Consider the following 19,613-nt stretch of genomic DNA (forward strand, 5'->3'; position numbering starts at 1 on the left):
ATATTATTCTATATGTGATACTGTTTTTTTAGTTTGTTTTGGAAAAAAATATTACCTTATTACAATTAAATTAATTTATCTTTAAAATACATTTTTTTAATCTTAAATAAAACAATTTACAGCCACACACGATTATTTTATTTTAGATTACAAATTACAAATGCAATATTTTTTTAAAATATGGTTATTAAATAGAAAGGCAGAAAATGCGGTGGAATGACGGCGGTCACATAAATGCTTCAAATTCAGTCCACGTACCTCATCTGCAGGAGAAGTAATTGTTAGGATTTCTTTGAGCGTCGCAGATCTGATTTTAGGTTAATCGTGCAACTCTAGGTAATAAATTTATTTTCTGCTCCTTCTCATGGGTTTAAGATTTGATCAGCGTTTGCTTTTCTTCTGTATTGGATGTACAATCAATTTCTGTGTTTCAATTCTAACTGCTACTTCTTGTGTTTGATGATGTTTTTCTCACTATAATGAACTCAAAAATAATTTAACAGAGCAAATTTGATTGGCTCACCATTTTTGCAGGCACAATTTTAGATAATTGAGATGTTGATGGATGAGGCAAAACTCTTGCTAGGCTTTCCCACTAATTCTTGCCCCAATGCTTCTCAGGTATCTATTAGTATTTTTTATATATATAAAGGTGTGTCAAATGCTTGTTTCTTAGGATACTATCCCTTACAACTCCTCCGCAATTTTTAACTACACACCTAAACTTTGTAGCCTTGTTGTTATCTATTGAGAATATAATTAAATAATAAAAGTATACTCTCTCTAACAAAATAAAAGTGTGCTTTTTATAACATCTTAAGCTTTTAAATAAAATGGTCACACAGTCCAAATTGCATTCCATAGGTCATACACATGCGCAAACAAGAGTGAGAAAAAAACAAAGCTACTTTGATATCCGACCACTATCCTCCAAGCTCTCCAGAAACCTTCTTTACCAAATAAACATTATTAGGGAAGTCTTGGTGGAACTGGAAGGAACAAAGAGAGATAGATGATGGAGAATTGGGTGGTCTGAATGTGTCATTGGTGGAGGGTGGCTGGAAGAAGGTTTTGTTATGGTAGTTTTCTACCGTGTTTGTATGAAATGGGGTTGGAAGAAGGTGGTTCATGGTGGATATAGGTTGGCGTTTTCGTGAGAGCAGGACTGGGTTCTGGTTGTTGGAAATATTTTCAAGTGAGGGAGACAGAAGAAAGAAAAAGAATGAAGAAGATCGCAAAAGAAAAGGAAGAGTAAAATGAAAATGAATGATGGAAAAAACAACAACAACTAGGCTTAGTACACAATTTCATGCTCCAACTTGCACATATTTCCTTTTTACACACCCTCCATTCATGAAACTAATGATAGTAGCACATTTCAAACAAATGCAGGTCAAAGCTGCTTATAGAAGGAAGGTATGGGAGACTCATCCTGATTGCTTCCCAGTTCATCTCAAACCTAACGCAGAACTCAAATTTAAGATGGTGAGCCTTCCACTTTGTAAACACTCATTTCTTCTTATGATACCTGCAGCTCCTTTTCGCTGAAGCTTCATTTTAATCAAGCTTTGAGCATCATAAAACAATGTTTCACTAACATACTTTGTAATGTATGTAAAGTGGCTCGTTCAACATTTTCTCCATTATAAACTTTCCTTAATCACTCAGTTATGCCAAACCAAGTTAGTCTTTCGGGACCATTTTAGTAGAGCGAACAAATATTTTTTGTTGTGAGAACCAGTACCTTTATTGGTCCTTTTGGTAACTCTCGTGTTGTATGAATTTCTCCCCTCTTTCTTGCAACTATACTCTTTAATCTAGGAGTGTGAGCAAAAGGGTGATTCTTTGTCTTTCAAGTTTTCTGATGAAGGTATTTATGTTGGTCATTTCTTTTCTACGAGCTTTTATTTTACTGGTCATTGCTTCTGAAGTTTAAAATGCGTGTGTGGGTGCAGATTTCAGAAGCATACACTTGCCTGCTTTCTGGTAATTCTCATGTCTTATAAGCACATCTTCAACATGTGACGAGCTAAGAAGATTCATTTACTTGCTTGAAACCTTTACTGATGAAATGTCAAATTAACATGATTTTCAACTAAAGAAAGAACCTCCTTGCTCTTTCTGCTTACAATATTGTTTCCTTTCCCCACTCAGCTTGTCCCTTTTAAAAAAATCTTTTGTATAGAATTCTTTCATTATATATTCCTTTGATGCTAATAGTTCTAGGATGGAAAACACTAGATAAATACAACGTGTGCATTAAATTGTCTAGAGCCCTTTTGGACTACATTTTATTTGTTCATCTACATTCTGTTTTATTTGTTCCTTATTGTCTTAGTTGGGTTCGTTTTGAATGTAAATTACAGGTGCAAGACAAGAAGGTGAACATGTAGGTAAGCTACTGTAGATTAGCTCTTTATTGTGTATGTGCATGTGTACGCACATGAAACATGGGATCAACCCTCCCTTGATCTTATTAGAAAGACGTACCATGTTTTGTTACCAGTTGGATATTCGCGTGTTGTAAGAAGTGGTGTTCCTAGAGGAGGAGGAGGGAGGAGAAACCATGCACTGATTGGGCTTCCCTTTCTTTTTATTATTTTGGGAACTGCAGCATTGGGAGGAATGAATGTTGCCAGGTATGTTGATTCTGAATTGTTACTTGCTTGAAGAAAAGTTTAATGAGATGATCTGAATAGATGTTTTTTTTTAATACCTTCCACATCAGGTCCTACAGAAAACAGAAGGCAGATTATCCTTCTCATAATCCTTTTCTCCCTTGATTATTCATAAAACATTTGTGTATAGATACGGTATGTATGAAGTTAGTCCTCCATGAAATATAACATTTATGTAATTTTGAAGTTGTTCATTATGTAAAATTAGACTATAGTTTAGGTCATGGAAGTCCACTTTTGACTCCATTGAAGCAATGATCCCCTTAATTGGTGTTGTAATATTTTCTTGAACACAACTGTTGCACATTTGGTAATTGAAATTCCTAGCCTCCCTTGTTCTAAATACATTTTGACTTCTACATTTTTAGTGCATCATAAAAATACTGATATTAGTTCATCATAAATAAGGTATGTAAGTGGCATTCTGGCCCAAGTACATGGGAATGTTTATGCTTATTCCTTAGTTTATACCATTGTCTATTATGCGCACTTACACGATCTTCAGTTGACGCTCTCTCAACTGAGCTATCCCATAACAATTTACATCAAATCTCTATAGAGATGTTTATTTTAACATGTAAGAGATCCGAAAATAGAATACAAGAATCCTTGACAGGATCATTTTGCAGAGATACTTCTGTCGTCAGCCCATACGAATAACATGATATCTGAACTCAATGAGAGAACAACAATAGCACTTGTTTGAAGTTCGGGTTGATCTTTTTCTTGACTAGACACTTGTTCTACCTCAACAATTCATCCATAGTACATCATCAAATTCACCCCTCAACTTATCTCCTACTATTACGTTCCGTTCTATGTCCAAAGCAGTCATAGGCATAGCCGATGGGTGCCATGCCGGAGTTCCATTCTCATATGCATTACATGTCAGGCGTCTCAACCCACTCCCATCCAACTTCACCAAATATAAGTCACCATACGGTTGGTATTGGTTTGGCAGTGACACTGGTTCTGCTGTTACTCCACCCAAGTTGCCCGTGAACAGAAGCCACTCACAGTCCTTACTAAAGCATACATGGTTTAATCTCTCTTTATCTACTTCATCAGATCCCTCCGGCCCTGCCACGTGGATCCTACGAAGACCTGTGCCGTTAGGATGAATGACATAAATGCTGAAGCAAGTGACATTATCCGGATTGTGCCTGTTGGAAGAAAATGCAATCAGCTTTCCGTCAGGTGACCAGCTTGGCATTGTATCAATCCATGGCCCCTCTGTTAGCTGACGGATTCCTCCACCCTCCAGCTCTCCTTTAACAGCATCCATAATATACAGATTTTTGTGCCCCGAACGGCCTGATCGGAATACAATGTGCTTTCCGTCTGGAGAGCAGGAAGGGAAGGCATTATTTCCTGTCTCCTCTTTTGTGAGAACTTCTATTTCTACTGGAATTTTCCCGCAATCATCGTTGGTTAGATTTAATGAATTGAATGAGACTCGTGCGATTTGAACAGTTGCTTTTACAGAGTCGAATACAGGTCCGACTGACGTAAAAATCACATCGGGTTCAGCTGGAGACCAGGAGTTGCAGAAAGCCGTACGGCCTTTGAACAATGTCCACTTCTTGGAACCATCTGATTTGATGATTTCGAGGCCTGAATTAGCATTGAAATCATGATTGAACGCAATAAAGTCACCTGAGGGAGAGAAGGAAGGAAATGATCCATTAAGCCTCAGCATTCTCAGTCCTTTCTCTGAAGAAATTACCGGGTCCAAGGAAGGAATTGTTGCATCTCCCGATGATGATTCACCTCGGAACCGGTGATAACTGAGAAACGTCGACTTAGGAGAGAAGAATGGATTGTAATGGTGGGTGGTAGGGTTAAGCAACTCGGTCACCGAATAGAACTCGTGTGACTCCACATCGAAAATCTCAATGTGGCGATACCTCTTCCCCGGTCTTCTGGTAGCAATAGCAATCATTGATTTGGAATTGTACGAGGCTGCTGCAGGAGTAAAGCAGTGCACACCAGGAGGAGTAACTCGAATCGGATCAGCACACAAATTGGGTTTATCCTCAGGCAAATCAACTCTAAAAATGCTCCACCAACCATCATCAGCTTGTCGGTGAAAAAAGATAGTCGAATCACCAGACCAAGTTGGCCAGCCACCGTGTTGGCACACGACTATCCGCTTTTCGGGGTCGGATTCAGGGAAAACAACAATATCAGTAGTCAGGTCATGGAATTCACCAGTAGGCCAACGACGGTCTCCGTAAGATGCAACCGCAATCAGGTGTCCAGACTGCGAAATCGCCGGACTATAATCAGCAAAGCCATACGGAGTTAAGCGGGTGATCTTACTTCCATCCTCTATATTGGTAGAGTAAAGAGCGGACGAGCTGGTGAAAACTTGTTTGGGTTGCTGATGAGCTGAAATATAGTAGAGTCGTCTATTTCGAAGAAACGGACGGTCGAGAAATAGGCTATCAATGGAAGTAGGAAGTTGTTCAATCTGTACCTGAGAGGAGGGGCGTCTCAAGTAAATGCGAGGAGCACCTGATCTCTCAGAGACGAATACGAGTGTTTGATCTTCATCGACGAACTGTCCGTTGTAATTGATGGAGGTACCGTCTGTGAGGCGATGCTCTACCGGAGAATTGAGGAAAGAAAATGGAGATTTGATGGAGAAGATGTCGAAGCCGTAATTGGTTCTGCCAACTGTGGAGAAGATAATAGAGCCATGTGGTGACGACTGTGAATCCATAATACTATCGTTGATGTGCTTTGCAGGCCCGAAATGGCAAATGTTATTATAGAGAAATCTGAGCTGCAATTGGAGACGGCGACGGATCGTAGGTAGATGGGGAGTCTTCACGTTAGGCATGACGTTTTGGTCTTTTGTTTTGTTTTAACGACAAATTTTAAAGTGGACACGTTACATAGAAGTGCCTTATCCACAAAAGGAAGAAGACAAAATTATCTGTCCGTTCATGGGAGGTGACAGGTATCCGTGAAATGTTGTTTGTGAGAGGTGACATGTATTGTATGAAATTTGTTGAGGTATGCAAAAGCTGGCCTAGAGACTACGGTTACAAAAAAATAAGTACACAAACAATCTTTTTTTTATGACTAGAAATTCGCAATAGCTATCCTTTGAATACGTATAAAATAAAACTCCCCTCCTATGTCAAGGTCGCAAATAGTACGCAAACAACTCTGATAGCTAAGCATTTGTTTTAGTAGGTGGATGCTCCTCCATAGTCCACAATGGCACTCTAGCTTTTAGTTAAAGTTGTTGGACACTTGTTCACGTATTGATTCTAGTCATATCTACTTCTTTTGGTTGTAGCACTACACTCATAATGGGTCTTCATTATGGTTATTAGTAAGTGGAATTAGATCTAGATATTAGAGCTTCTACACTCAACTAAAAAGGCAACTAGATTCGAGAAAACAACAATATATTACTAAAAGAATGATCTACCTTTCTTTTTAGTCTGTTTTTAAAAAAAAGACTTTATTTTTATTTTTTGATAATATTTTAATTTCACCTTTTCACGTAACATGTTTGAGGCCACAAAATTAAAGGGCAATTATATATATTTGAGTTAACTTTAATTCAGGACCATGACGTAGACAAGAATTAACCTCTTGTCGGTGAGGTTTTGATGTATCGCAGAATCCAGAAAGCAGGTTAAGCATTTCATTTAATATTTACCACTTATGTGTTAAAAGGAGAAATCTAGAAACACTCTATTTTTGTTTCCCTCTCCCTCACCAAACCCGCTACCATTGCTGAAGTCCAGCATTAGGAACAGCCTCAAGCTGGTGGTCCAGCCCAAGAAGCTGCTGCTGAGCCCGTATTCTTTCTCTCACACACCCTTTCTGCCCTCTTTTGCTGAGGAGGAAAGAATAATCTTTTAAGCGGACAGCTTTCTTTCATAACCAAATGAAACTACCATAAGATTCAAAAGTCTTAAAATGTATTCAAAAGAAAGGAAGTTAGCTTGTTTAACAGCAACCCTGAAAATGAGCAATGCTTTTGGGCAATCTCATGGCAGCGAAAAGAGGCACCATTTGTGTTGAAAGTTTATTTGATATTTCGTGTAACTGAGGAAAACAATTACAATTTCATGTATACATACAACAACAACAACTACCTTGAATTCAGGCTTCTTCATTATAGTCTTCCTCACCTCAAGTATGCTTCTTCTCCATTGCAATCTCAACGCCACTGCCATAAGATGGACGATACGATACGTTAGCAAAACAAAGGCGCATGCATTTGTGAGGGGCATGTTTGCCACATGCCATTTCCATGAGTGCTATATATCCACATAGAGTGAAGGGAACTCATTTGAACATTCTTCATCGAAAAATAAGTAAAATAGTTATGTTTCGATACATAATAGTGAACACCACGTGTGACCGTGTTATCCTATAGTACTCCTATATAACCAAGGACTACATTCTTGAAGATTTAGAGATTGAACATGACACTTTCTATAAACAACAGGAAGCTCAGTAATACGACCTAAGAAATGCCTGTGGAAACAATCTCGAGAATATTTGGTCTTTTGCTTTGATAAGCAGCGCGTATAGTCCATAACAGGGGACGTGGACCAGAGCCATGCCAAAATACCTGAAACCAACTTCCCGTTTTAGGATATTCAAATCGTAAAGAAGTAGAGAAGGTGAACATAGATAGCATGTTATTACCACAATGGTGCCCATGGAGTGTTAAGTTCCAAGAAAGGATACGGCCACCTGCACAACAGGGCAATTTCTTTAAACCATAGACGATATACATGTGTCTTTTACACATGAAACGCACGTATGATGGGCGTATCTATTTACCAAGATAAGCAGCAGACGTGTAGACTCCACTGGAAAACAATATAAGAACAGCTCCACAGTATAAAATATGTGATACCAAACCAAGTAAATTGCTGAAACACAAAAACAGTTGTCTCATATTAGACTTACAGGATTTAACTACTTATAGCAAGCATTGTAAGGGACTCGTGAAAAACTTATTGGAGTTAGGGATGGAAGAAACTGTTGCACTTACAGGATTGCTCAGGACTGAATCAAGAAGAAGAAATATAGCATTTACAGAGTGCATTAATCCAATTAGCTGCCACACCAACAAAAGTTCACAATTAGAACAACTAGTTGAGTAGATAAACTGCAATTTCCACGATTAGAATAACTAGTAGAGTTCCTTTTGCTTTCACTTTGTAAAGTTACATATCGAGCTAAGAAAGAAATGGATTCTTATTACACCATCACGGTTTCTCCCTCTCTTCACTGTTTAAGAGCAATAATCACAAGTTCTTCTATAAGATTTTAAAAGGGAGATCAACTTGTTTCCTTACAATAATGTCAATTTTTAGCCGGTTAGATTGCAATTAGCTAGGAACTATGCTCGATGTTCTAAGACATAAGGATGTCAGGGAACAAAACCATTGTGGTCATCCAAACTTTCTCATGCAAATGCCATTTTCATAGCTGAATTCACCTGTCCTTTCCTGTTTCTCCCCACCCTCTTTCTGACCTCCCCCGTCTTTTTCTGGCTTAATGAGTGACATAAGGGTCTTCATTACGTAGAAAGGACTATCAACACACACTTCTTAAGTTTTCTGCGAGAGCTTGGTGAGTTTATCAAACTCCTTTGATCTCTGATAACTATTAACAACGATTCGGTACATAATCCAGACTATCCTAGATGGAACATGATGCTAACTGTTATAGTGAACTTTTGACATGGAAAGATGCATATATATGTCATTTCTAGAAACTTGAACTAAAAGATATTATGGTGAGAGAAAGAGTAACATTCTACAGTAAGAGCTAAACATAACACATATAGTGCAGCTTTCAAATGAAGATGAACTCACCAGGGTGAGCTTAAAATTTTCACCCGTCATAAATGGGAGCAATAGACACCAAAAGACAATATCTGTCAGCATAACAGCACCTGCACTAATCTGTGGGAAAAGCAAAACAATAAACTCGAGTCAAAAGTTGTAGTAGCAAATTCATGTAAGCTGATCAAATTAAAACATATTATAGTTATTGTAAAGATGGAGGATTGCCTAAGTCCATATAAGGAGACCACCAACCAATGTGAGGCTTTTATCCACTCTAACACCCTCTTCACGCCCAAGCCCAACTGGAGCGTGGATTGGGAGTCCAAACGGAAATGAACATACCATGTAAAGATTGATCTTGGACCTAACTTAACCTCAAAAGCTAGCTTATGACAGGAGGGTTGCCCAATTCCATATAAGAGACCACCAATCGATTCCCCAACCAATATGAGACTTTTACAGACTCTAAGAGCTATCGTTTTCTTGCTATGGTTGCTGAATTAATCCGTTGTTATTGCAATTAGGCAGACAAATTCATTTAATCCATTCACCATTAAGACAAATCCTCCCTTTCAAACTTGCTGAACAAATTAAGTTCCCCCAACTTCTCAGAGCTAGGAAAATTTGTTAAAAAATCCAAATTTGACATTTTCGAACGCTAACCTGATAAATAATTAGCATCAAATTTTCCAATAATCCAAGCCGTTGCTCAGAGGTATTCTGTTCAGCAGCTGTTCTAAGAAATTTATCTGTTTCTCCGCGCTGAGAAAGGGGATTCGTTGTATACAACCAGCATCCCCGGGCCGATATAAAAGTTCCCAGCTGCAACCAGCAAATATAATCATCAGCTTTAAACCACTTTTAGGAGAAAAAAAAAATCAGCTGTAAGATTAATACCGCAAAATAGATCCCAACTAAAGCAAATGTCCATCTGAAAAACAATTTAGAATATCAAATCAGTTGAGAATTAGTAATTTCTACTGAATTTGAAACACATAAAGTAGAGAAGGAAGAAGTACTGTGTGTAGAATAGGAAGACGAAGAATCCTAAGTTAACAACAGTCTGGTAAACCATAAAAGCCATAGCAACTAAAGCGGAAACTCTGAAGCAGAGAAGCCAAATAGGATGGAGATTTCTCCAACAGGGGATCCATAGATCAGTTGACTTAATAATAATAATAGGTTCGTTTTCTTTTCTTCGCTTGTTGATGATGAATCTTAATGAGATTGTGGTTGGTATGATGAAGATTAGAGCACAAACAAAGACTTGCCATTGAAGCCAGTAGTCTAAGCCCAAAGCAGACATCTCTGTTTCTCTCTTTGTTTAGTTGATGGAAAATAGAAGTGGAATAGAGCTAGTAGAGTAGAGAGGCCATGGAGAAATTAACAATAAGACTTTTTTGCAGGCATACCATAACCGATAAGTAAAGATTGGTTGGTAGTTGCCATTTCTGAAACTCAAGTTTTTTTTGTTTTTTTTTTAACTTTCAACATTATTTTTACTTATTTATTTTGAATTTCGTAAAATTGTTGTCGTGTTATTAGAAGGTCACTAACTCAAGTCTTGGAAATAGTCTCTGGCAGAAATATAAGATAAACTTGTGTACAATAGATTCTTGTGATCGGACCTTTTCATGAACCATGTGCGATACAAGATAAAGTTGTGTACAATAGCTCTTATAGTCATGCTCTTTCATGGATTAGATTGCATAACGAGAGTTTTAGTGCATCGAGCTGCCTAAAATAATATTCCCTCCGTTTCAAAAAGAGTAGTCTAGTTTGACTTAGCACGTAGTTTAAGAAAATAAAAAAGACTTTTGAATTTTGTGATCCTAAATTATAGTTATGTTAAATTTACAAAATTGTCCTTTAATCTTGTGGTCTTAGACATGTCACGTGTAAAATTGAAATTAAAATATTACAAAAAAAAAGGTAATTCTTTTTTAAATAGAGTAAAATAGAAAGTAGGTCATTTTTAAAAAAAAAGAGGGAGTAACTAATATAAATATTTTATTATAATACACACATTAATATTTAGATTATATCAATTGATATTCAATATTATATCTTATAAAATAATTTAAAAAGTAAGTAGTAGTAGTAGTTAATATTAAAAGTAAAATATGATACTTTTTTTTAATATAAGAAATAAAAAAAATCTTTTAAAATAATGATTTTACAAGAAAAAATAAACATTTTCAACGAGGTGGTGTATGGAATTTTTGTTGGCAAAGTATAGTCTTCTTATTATGAGCCTGTTTTGGTTAAGCCGTCCACGAATATCAGTTCTAAAAAAATCGTTTTAGATGTTAAAGTTTGTTTTATAATAAAAAAATTGGATAAAAGTATAGGTCCGATTGATAGTTGGTTAGAGTTAGGTAGATATTATTAATATAAGGACTAGTTATAAATGAATTTATGTATTATTTATATACATATTAGTTATTCAATAATTAGTTATACATGAATTGATCTTTCTTGTAAGTAACATGTTGATTTTTATTTTATTTTTAATTTGGTTGATGAGTTTTAATTAGTCTAAAATTTGGTATGTCTATTGGAAACGACCTTATTATCATCAATATTCAATAAGGAATAATGAAAGGAAATTACAAGGTGGAAAATCAATCCATCACCGATAAGATAAAAGTTTAAATAGCTAGTCAAACCAACTAACCTACTTTATTGTCGCTTTTTGAAACCCACAAAAGAACCAATAAATTGCATTACAAAGCAGGTGAAACAGAGCCAAGCAAAAGTACCTGCCCCACCACGTGAACAATAACTCATATTCAGTAAAGTTGGACAGAAAAATAAAAAATGTACAAAATTTATAGTAAAGTTTATTTTATTTACCAAACAGGAGCCCTGGTGTTGAAAGTTCCAAAAAAAAGGTAAGGCCACCTACAAAATATTTTCAAGTAAAACATGACTATATATTATAATAATTTGATCTTCTGCAAGAAGATGTGATTAGCTCCTGATTACATGACAACAACTTTATCAGATACGCCAAGACTCTTCTTCTCATCACCACACAGAGAATTGGTTGTTTCGATAGAAGAATTAAGAACACTAGGAGAAAAATTCATATCGAATTATCAACCATATGTACACTGAAGTCTGAACGGACCAGAACAATAATGTTTCAATGGCGAATTTAGTAAAGTTCGAAATTAGTCTGTTATGTACAGCTAATAAAATGAGAATTCCGATACAACAAAAAACCATCAAACTGAGTCCATCCTCTTCGATTGTATGTACAGAAAACCCACCTAAAAAAAGCATTCGAACGAACCACAGAGGAAGAATCCTCTAAACTCAACGGCTTCCACTGTTATCCAACCAACTCTGTAAGCTGCACAAGGCTTCTGCTGAGAAGCTGCAGCATCTTAAACGCCTTTGTCGTGACTGTGATGGTTCTGGATGATCAAGGGAAGTAAAGCAAACAATTACCACAGTAAGATTGTCGAAGGTACTGAGACGCAGGGCTTCCATGACAAGGTCTTTGGCACACTGTTCAGGATCATCATGCCGTCTCAAACCACGACGTACAAGATTAACGGCTTGTTGACTTGACATAACATCCCAGATCCCATCACAACCAATTATAAGGAATTCATCATCCTCGGTCAAGATGATCTGTCGGATTTCAGGCTCCGCAATCAGAGGAGAGGCAGAGCCACGAGGCAGCTTCATGTCCCAGTCCCCTAAGGCCCTAGTCACTGATAGGACACCATTGAGATAGCCATCATCAATAAATCCACCCAACTCTTCAACACGCCTTCTCTCCGATGCATAATTCGGTCTATGGTCTTGAGACATATTAACTGCCTCTCCCTTGTGACAAAGGACTGCACGACAGTCTCCCACATTCGCCACCATTAAAAGCCTGCAACAGGACCGAATAACACTTTAGTTAACAAGAATACAGTAAACAAGCAGGTTCCGAAAATTCCATAAAATAGAATCAACTTCTATAGCCCTCCCTCCTTGTTCTTGAGTTATAAGTCGTCTATGGTTAGATACTTGGGAAAGCAATTCTATGGAATTATAAAATAAAGACAGGCTTGACGCTCATCCATCGAGCAACATACTTGACTAAGGAATGAATAACTAATATTATCCGCTTAGAGAATTGAAAACAGTATGATGCGTCCACGGAGTGCCAAGAAATAGAATTGAGCATATAAAAGGTCTAATAATAAGATTTAAAGACAATCATGACGATTAGCAGAGAATTTGAACATTACTAGTTCAAGTTCAGAATTCTATCACAACTCATTCAATTTACTGGATTCAGAATCTATTATTTGTATTTATTTAGTGAATTTTTCAACACATATACGGGTGACGGGTCTCAGCCAAAGTTGTTGGTTTCGATAAACCCGTAACTTATATAGTACATCCACTTCTTACCATGAGCATGGCCAATTTTATACAGAAAGGAGAAGCATTTTCACACACATACAAAAGAATCAAAACTTTACCTTCCCAATATCAGCGCTGTCAATGCAGTAGTTCCAGAAGAACTACTCACACTACACTCATCCGCCAAAGCAAGGTCAGCGAGAAGAAACCCTTCTCTTACAGAATTTTTCACCTCTTTTAAAAATGTGTCATCAACTTCCGATGTCTGAGGGAAATTGGTTTCCTCAAAAAGGAACCGGAGTACATGCTTCCTCACATAAGCTGCTGCCTCAGGTCCTCCATGACCATCAAACACCTATAAGATAATGAAAACACGAATCAGTTAGACAAGCCCTCCAATGACCATATATAACATGTGCCAGAATTGATAATTACCCCATAGAAGGCACAAGGCTTAGGGAACCTGACGAGGGAGCCTTGGTGTGCAGAAAGATCATCTATCCTTATATGCTCATCTTCCATGAACCTCCGTGGGCCAATATCTGCAAAGCTACCTGAGCGAATGCTAGGAACAAATTGCAAAATTGTAGTATCTGGTGAATTAGAAACCTGAAATAATGATTTGATAAAGATACATCAGTACACAGATGAAAAGAGAGAGTTCAATAACAGGCACTAATTATAAGTACATATTTAGCAGGAAAATTGCGGAACAACGAAAACGGCGATTGAGTTCAATGACATGGCATGGTTCATAAGCAAAGGTAAAATTAGAACAGAAAAGATGAATAGTGTAGGAGAAACGACCTTTTCCATCTTCCCTAACAGCAGGTAATCTGTCACAAAAAAAAAAAACCTTTGCCACCCCTTGGTTCCAAAGAGACATGTATCAGCAACTCTGTACTCCAGTCCCCAAATGTGCGCGATATACACAGTATTTTAATTAATTTTTTTTGGTGGCCTCAACTGTTACAGAAATATCAAAAACCACTAGATATTTAAATGCTATGACCATCTTATTGTAAAAATCCTATACTTTTTCCCTCTTCCTATGAAACCCTCACTACGTTTCAATAATAAAGATGCCGTAAGTGAGAAAAAAAAAGTTGTCAATGCCTTGAGAATTCCATGACAACTGTTTTCCATTCCCAAACCAAGTATTACCAATTGCAAGTCCAAGAATTAATGCTTTTGTGGACTTGTATCATCACAACTTTGTGAAAAGGCAACCTTACAGAGCCACAGACAGAACTAAGAGAATGAGAATATTTCCCTGAGTAATTCAAAGGAAATAAAGAGCAAAAATTGATATCCACGCAAGCGATCTCTACAAACTACGTGTAAGCACATTTTTCCTGTTTTGGGAAGAAGGTAACTCCACTTAATAGAAGAATCAAGCTACTGTTTACCTAGTGAATATGTTTATTAACACATAGATACCTTATGAACTGCATTGAAGTACATGTTGATTAGCACACAAATAAACACTTAAAGGGGCTCCACACAACCTTGTTGTAGGAGAAAGGCCCAGTAGGTCCCCGCCTAATTACAGTTCAAGGAGCTTTACAAGGCACCTTTTAAGCATAAATTGCTCTGTTTTACTATAAGGCCCCCACGGTCCCCTTTGTACAAAACCGGATGACTATTTGCTCAATTAACACCTAGAGGAATGTCACTCTGCAAGAATTATACATTTTTATTGTTACATTTAGCATCTAAATTGGACTGCTCTCATCTTCCCAGGAAGAATGGATGAGAGGTCCCTAGAGATAACTTTCTTCTTTGAACACCAAGAAACATTTTATGCTGTATAGTTGCCATCCTCCAAATCCACTGGAAAGTGGAAACTTATTAAATGAGCACCTGAGGTATACTATTAAGTATTAACTATACTTATCAACAGCATGTCATAATTAATACCTATAGTAAAACTTGGGTAGTCATTCTAGCTTCCATTAATAACCTGAACATAATAGTAACCATTATTACGCACAAGGAATGCCTCCCCTTTCTAGTGTTCTCCTTCGGTCACACCCTATACCTTTTTCTGCTCATGAAATGACTCTTATGATACTATGAGAGGTCCAAAGTTAGTCATAAATGAATACATGTAAACCACAATTGGTAAGATTTACAACAATTCACACCACATCACCCTTAATAACAACAGTTCCTTCCTAAAATCTAGTGAACTGCAGCTATTAAGCTTAAAGGGGCGTTTGTCAATGAAACTTTACTTTTATCCAAATAGAGTTAACTCTGGAAAAACATGTTTGACCATAAAATTCCGGAAGAACACCAAAAAGTTGTTTTTACTTTTTTTTCACTTCAAATTACCCACAAAAATTCAAAAAACAACTCCACTATGCATTCATGGCCACACAGAACAGAACTCAAATATTTTCAATTACCTAACTCAAATTTTCACTTTGAAAACAAAAACTACTCCTTTCAACTTCTCACAATTTTCATGGCCAAACACCCCTAAGTTAACACGAGCCAAAAATGTTCTTCTTTTATTGCTTCCCTATATGGGTTTCCGTTTCATAACAATCTATAAGCATTTATGAGGTAAGTAAGTATTCAAAGTTGTACTAATGTTGAATTTTGTTCCGTAAAAGATCAAATCTTCAATCTTCAATAAAAAGCACAGAACTTGTCATGGCATGAAACAAGTAAAATCTGTTACACAAACAATACCATCTTGAAAACGTAAAAAAAGACAACAAAATAAGCAAAAAAGAGAGTAACCCACCACATCAGAACAACCGGGGACATCCAAAACAGTGATGGTCTGTTGTACTGGTACCATAACTTCAGCTCCAGCTACCATGATTAAAGTCCACAACTTTTTATATCATAAAACAAACAGTAAACTGAATTCGTCTTCTTCTTGAAATCAAAAAAAGAAACAGAAAAATTTGCAAGAAAAAACAGGTTAGAAATGAAAGTATGAAGAGGGGTTTTTTGCTATGAAACTTTTTGGAGTGTGGAAACTGCAAAGACTAAATTTTGGTGGAACTTGGCTTCAACTTTAGATATATAAGACGCGGTGACTATGACCGCCGGTGGGGAACCGTCGGTTAAATAAAAGTCGTAGAGTAGGTGAACACTTATACGGTGGCGCTTACAATTTTGTTTAAGTATTAATCTCTCGCGGATTGTTTGGATTAGGTTATTTTAGTGTTTATTTGTGATATAATTACCTATTTCTATTTATTTTTTTATCATTTGTCCTAAAAACTTTTTTTAGTGATGGGCTTATTATATTATTTTTCTATATAGAAATTAGAAAGTGAGATCAAATAATTATTCTATCGTTTCGCGAGCTAAATCATTCCTTATTGTAGTCTTTCTGTCTCAATTACGTGACATATTTCAAATTTTGAGATTTAAATAAGTCTATTTTTTACTGTAAATTTTTTGTATGTTTTTTAAATATTTTGAGTTGTCAATTATTGTGACTTACTGTATTTTTTTCGTAGTTTACAAATATGTAAATTTCTTTTTTTTTTTTAAATTGAAGATTTTATGAGCAAATTCTCGATTAAATTTAAATTGTTTGACTGTCAAAAAACGAAATGTGTCGTATAAATTGAAATAAAGGGAGTATTTTCTTCTTTTTTAGTGTTATCTGTTATTTTTTGAGAAAATTGTAATAGCTCAGGTGATTGCCTATGTAAACTCCCTTCAAATTATGCAAACAACGTTCTTTACATATATCACTTGTAAAATTATACTTATTTTGTTATTATCATGAGTTGAATCACCTTGGGTGAAGGATGATCTGATACATAAAGATTAAATATATATTTTTATGACTTTATTTTATTTTGCATAGCTTTAATATAATTTGAAAAAATTATATGTTTTTCATTAAATTCTTAACTCCGTCACCGATAATAATTGTTGTGGTTGTGGTTTGGTTGAGCAAAAAGTAATGGGCCATGGAGGGAATAGAATCAATCAATGAAGAAACTTCGATGGTTGGATACGTGACTATTTCTTCTACAACTTGTGTGGGAATGGTTGAATTTATTATTATTATTATTTTAAATAAATAAATTAGAGTTTGAACTGATTTTTTTTTTATTCTAACTCACTATGCTGAAATTTTTAGTTAATATTTTATCCAATTTTGATTTTACATTAAAATTTGGTGATCTAGAAAATGACAAGTATGCAATTTCTTTTCATAATGTTGACCAATTTTATTGGAGTATATTAGTGATGAAAATGACACAAGCATGACTTTTCAACAATTGAATTAATTTTTACTATAAATTTTTTAGTCTTCTAGACTCTGGTATGGACTATAAATATATTATATTATATTTATGAGGTAGCTATCAAATATACGTACTATTTATATTTAATTTATTATTACGCTTTTAAAGATTTAAATTTGACTATTAATATTTTAATAAACTAAAATAATAATAACAACTTTCGTTTTAAAGATCATGTCCCGAGTCTATATCTTGGGTGTGGCTAGCTTTATATTGAGACTATAAACACTATACATAAAACACAACTCAAATAGTTTTATAAATAATAAGTCTGAAAATAGAAATGTTTGAGAAGCAATTGAAATATAATCTAATCTGATTTACCTAACTTGTCTATGAAGTCTCTACTAAACTGAGGCTAGGTCTCACCAAAAGGTGATGGAAAGAAATTCTACTGGAGTGCTTGTTGATGGTCACAAACACCTGAACCTGCATCATTTAAAGATGCAACATCGATCAAATGACGTCTTTATATGAAATATACGGTATGCAGAATAGTTGAATGAAACAACGGGCTAAACTGAATATACTGAACTGAAAAAGTAAATATAAAAGTAGACGGTAAGATAACCAACTGAAAAGTTAAGCATGCACATGTACTTTAACAATCAAGCTTAACAACTGAAAATGCATGCAATAGTAGCAAATGTTGAAATTAATGTATTTTACTTTTGTTGGGGAGTTTCTCTAACCGACAACCATCACATGAGCCTCGTGATGATACAACGTCTTACCCATGTTTCCAGTGTCATCCTGTACTACAGACTGAACTATAGATCCAATATCTTAGCCCTTATCAAGGATTTTTTGAGGAGTCGTCCGAACCAACGACACGATCCTATCATGCACTAGCAGCACAGTTTTAGAATTCTAAATTCTTACCCAACTCGATGCTCAATAGTATTCCAAAATACTGCAATAATGCTCAATAATTGTATGGTGTCTCATTTAAGTAAAAGGTCCCACTTTACTAAGACTCTCTATGTTGAGTTAGTACTCAAAAATGTTTCTTTGTATTTGCTTTTAAAGACTATGCTTTATGTGAACTCACTTCACCTTCTCGAAATTAAGATATGCTCTCTTTAAAGCTAACTATGCTTTTTTTTCCGAAAATAATGCACTTGAAACAAATTCATGCTCTTGAAGCTTTTTCAGAAATACTACTTTAAGAATTGAAATTTAATTTACTCCTAAAAACAATGCATAAGAAATCAATATGATAAGGTCTTCAATAACTCTTAACAACTAAAGGGTTCCTGTGGCATTAAGCATGAATCAATAGTCAAAGATCATTAATAAAGTGAAGTAATGAAATCTCTATAACAAAATCAAGAATTCAACAATACGAATATAAACTAAATTCGAAGATTATGGATCATAGGGTAAAAACTTTAGCTTTGATCTTACGATTTGAAACAGTAGATGTATGGCACAAGGAATAATGTAACTCCTCATTATGATGGTCTTACATATCTTAAACGTTCAACAAATCTTGGCGAAGAACCCTAACTTGAAGAATAATAATCAAGTAACCTTTTCTTGAGATTCTTGAGCTCTCTTCTTGAAAATCCTATGACCAAAGATTGAAATTTCTATCAATGATTCATGAATAGACGAAGGAATTTGTGTTGGAAAGCTTGAATTCCATGAAAAAAGATTTACATCAAGATGAGGATGAGAGGAGGAGAGAAAACCACTTTTAAGACTTAAAAGAATGGTCAAAAATGAGAAAAATCGGGCCCAAGTCGACTTAAATGATTTTCCGTTGTCCAATTAGCGTTTCAACCGGTGAAACGCCTACCCAACATTGTTTAACGCCAAAGAAACATATGTTCAAAAATAGAAAATCTCTTAAATTTTACTCAACTAGCACTAGATCGGCGTTTCGTTGGTTCAGAATTGTTCATGATCTCCAAAATAAAATGTCTGATAAAAATAAAATGATCATAACTTTTGACTTGGACCTCGATTTGACGCAATCGTGGTGGCGTTGGAAAGAAGACTGATAGACATTTAATTTGATAGGTAATAGGACATCTAACTCTTCATATGTAGAGAGATATAGTCATTTGAAGTTGACTCTTGCATGAACCAATGCGCAAACTTAGGCCGTAGAAAAGCTATTAAAACTTAGTCTAAACCACTGCCGATTCACTTCTCACACTTAGGAATGGACTTTAAAACGCATGTACTTGTTGGATGTCACTCGATCCAAGCTTACATACTTATGACGAATGATTCAGATCCTTAAAGTAGAATTTGCGAGGTGTTACAACCTCAAACCGTTAAGAATCCATAATATATTTTAAAAAATTAAAATTATTATCAAAATCGCTAAATCAATAACCCATTATTGATAAATTTCTCAATTTGAATTATTGATTTTGATTCAATTTTAAACCTACTTATTTTTCTTTTGTCGCGAGCTATTACTTTAATCA

The 19,613-nt window shown here is 35.6% G+C and overlaps 4 protein-coding genes across 4 annotated transcripts; 1 reads left to right on the top strand and 3 right to left on the bottom strand.

Annotated features, from left to right (window-relative positions):
• The first annotated feature begins 209 nt into the window (after positions 1 to 209).
• Positions 210 to 3,021, top strand: LOC102591149 (dnaJ homolog subfamily B member 6). Its single transcript, XM_006355763.2, has 7 exons — positions 210 to 336; positions 535 to 621; positions 1,393 to 1,485; positions 1,956 to 1,986; positions 2,367 to 2,393; positions 2,507 to 2,639; positions 2,729 to 3,021. The coding sequence occupies exons 2-7, from the start codon at positions 556 to 558 to the stop codon at positions 2,781 to 2,783; spliced, it is 405 nt and encodes a 134-aa protein (XP_006355825.1). The 5' UTR covers positions 210 to 336; positions 535 to 555; the 3' UTR covers positions 2,784 to 3,021.
• A 60-nt stretch (positions 3,022 to 3,081) lies between these two features.
• Positions 3,082 to 5,652, bottom strand: LOC102591696 (uncharacterized). Its single transcript, XM_006355765.2, has one exon. It carries the CDS (start codon positions 5,521 to 5,523, stop codon positions 3,427 to 3,429), a length of 2,097 nt encoding a protein of 698 aa, XP_006355827.1. The 5' UTR covers positions 5,524 to 5,652; the 3' UTR covers positions 3,082 to 3,426.
• A 1,027-nt stretch (positions 5,653 to 6,679) lies between these two features.
• On the bottom strand, positions 6,680 to 9,981 carry LOC102592038 (uncharacterized). The gene is made up of 9 exons (XM_006355766.2): positions 9,532 to 9,981; positions 9,410 to 9,443; positions 9,176 to 9,334; positions 8,540 to 8,629; positions 7,711 to 7,776; positions 7,497 to 7,588; positions 7,359 to 7,406; positions 7,174 to 7,281; positions 6,680 to 6,873 (listed from the first exon to the last, which is right to left on the bottom strand). The coding sequence occupies exons 1-9, from the start codon at positions 9,816 to 9,818 to the stop codon at positions 6,837 to 6,839; spliced, it is 921 nt and encodes a 306-aa protein (XP_006355828.1). The 5' UTR covers positions 9,819 to 9,981; the 3' UTR covers positions 6,680 to 6,836.
• Positions 9,982 to 11,578: 1,597 nt separating this feature from the next.
• On the bottom strand, positions 11,579 to 16,038 carry LOC102592367 (probable protein phosphatase 2C 47). The gene is made up of 4 exons (XM_006355767.2): positions 15,639 to 16,038; positions 13,319 to 13,492; positions 13,003 to 13,238; positions 11,579 to 12,404 (listed from the first exon to the last, which is right to left on the bottom strand). The coding sequence occupies exons 1-4, from the start codon at positions 15,714 to 15,716 to the stop codon at positions 11,834 to 11,836; spliced, it is 1,059 nt and encodes a 352-aa protein (XP_006355829.1). The 5' UTR covers positions 15,717 to 16,038; the 3' UTR covers positions 11,579 to 11,833.
• Between the last annotated feature and the right edge of the window lie 3,575 nt (positions 16,039 to 19,613).

Source organism: Solanum tuberosum, unplaced genomic scaffold (assembly GCF_000226075.1).
Source record: "Solanum tuberosum cultivar DM 1-3 516 R44 unplaced genomic scaffold, SolTub_3.0 scf00208, whole genome shotgun sequence".
In the NCBI taxonomy this organism is placed as follows: domain Eukaryota; kingdom Viridiplantae; phylum Streptophyta; class Magnoliopsida; order Solanales; family Solanaceae; genus Solanum; species Solanum tuberosum.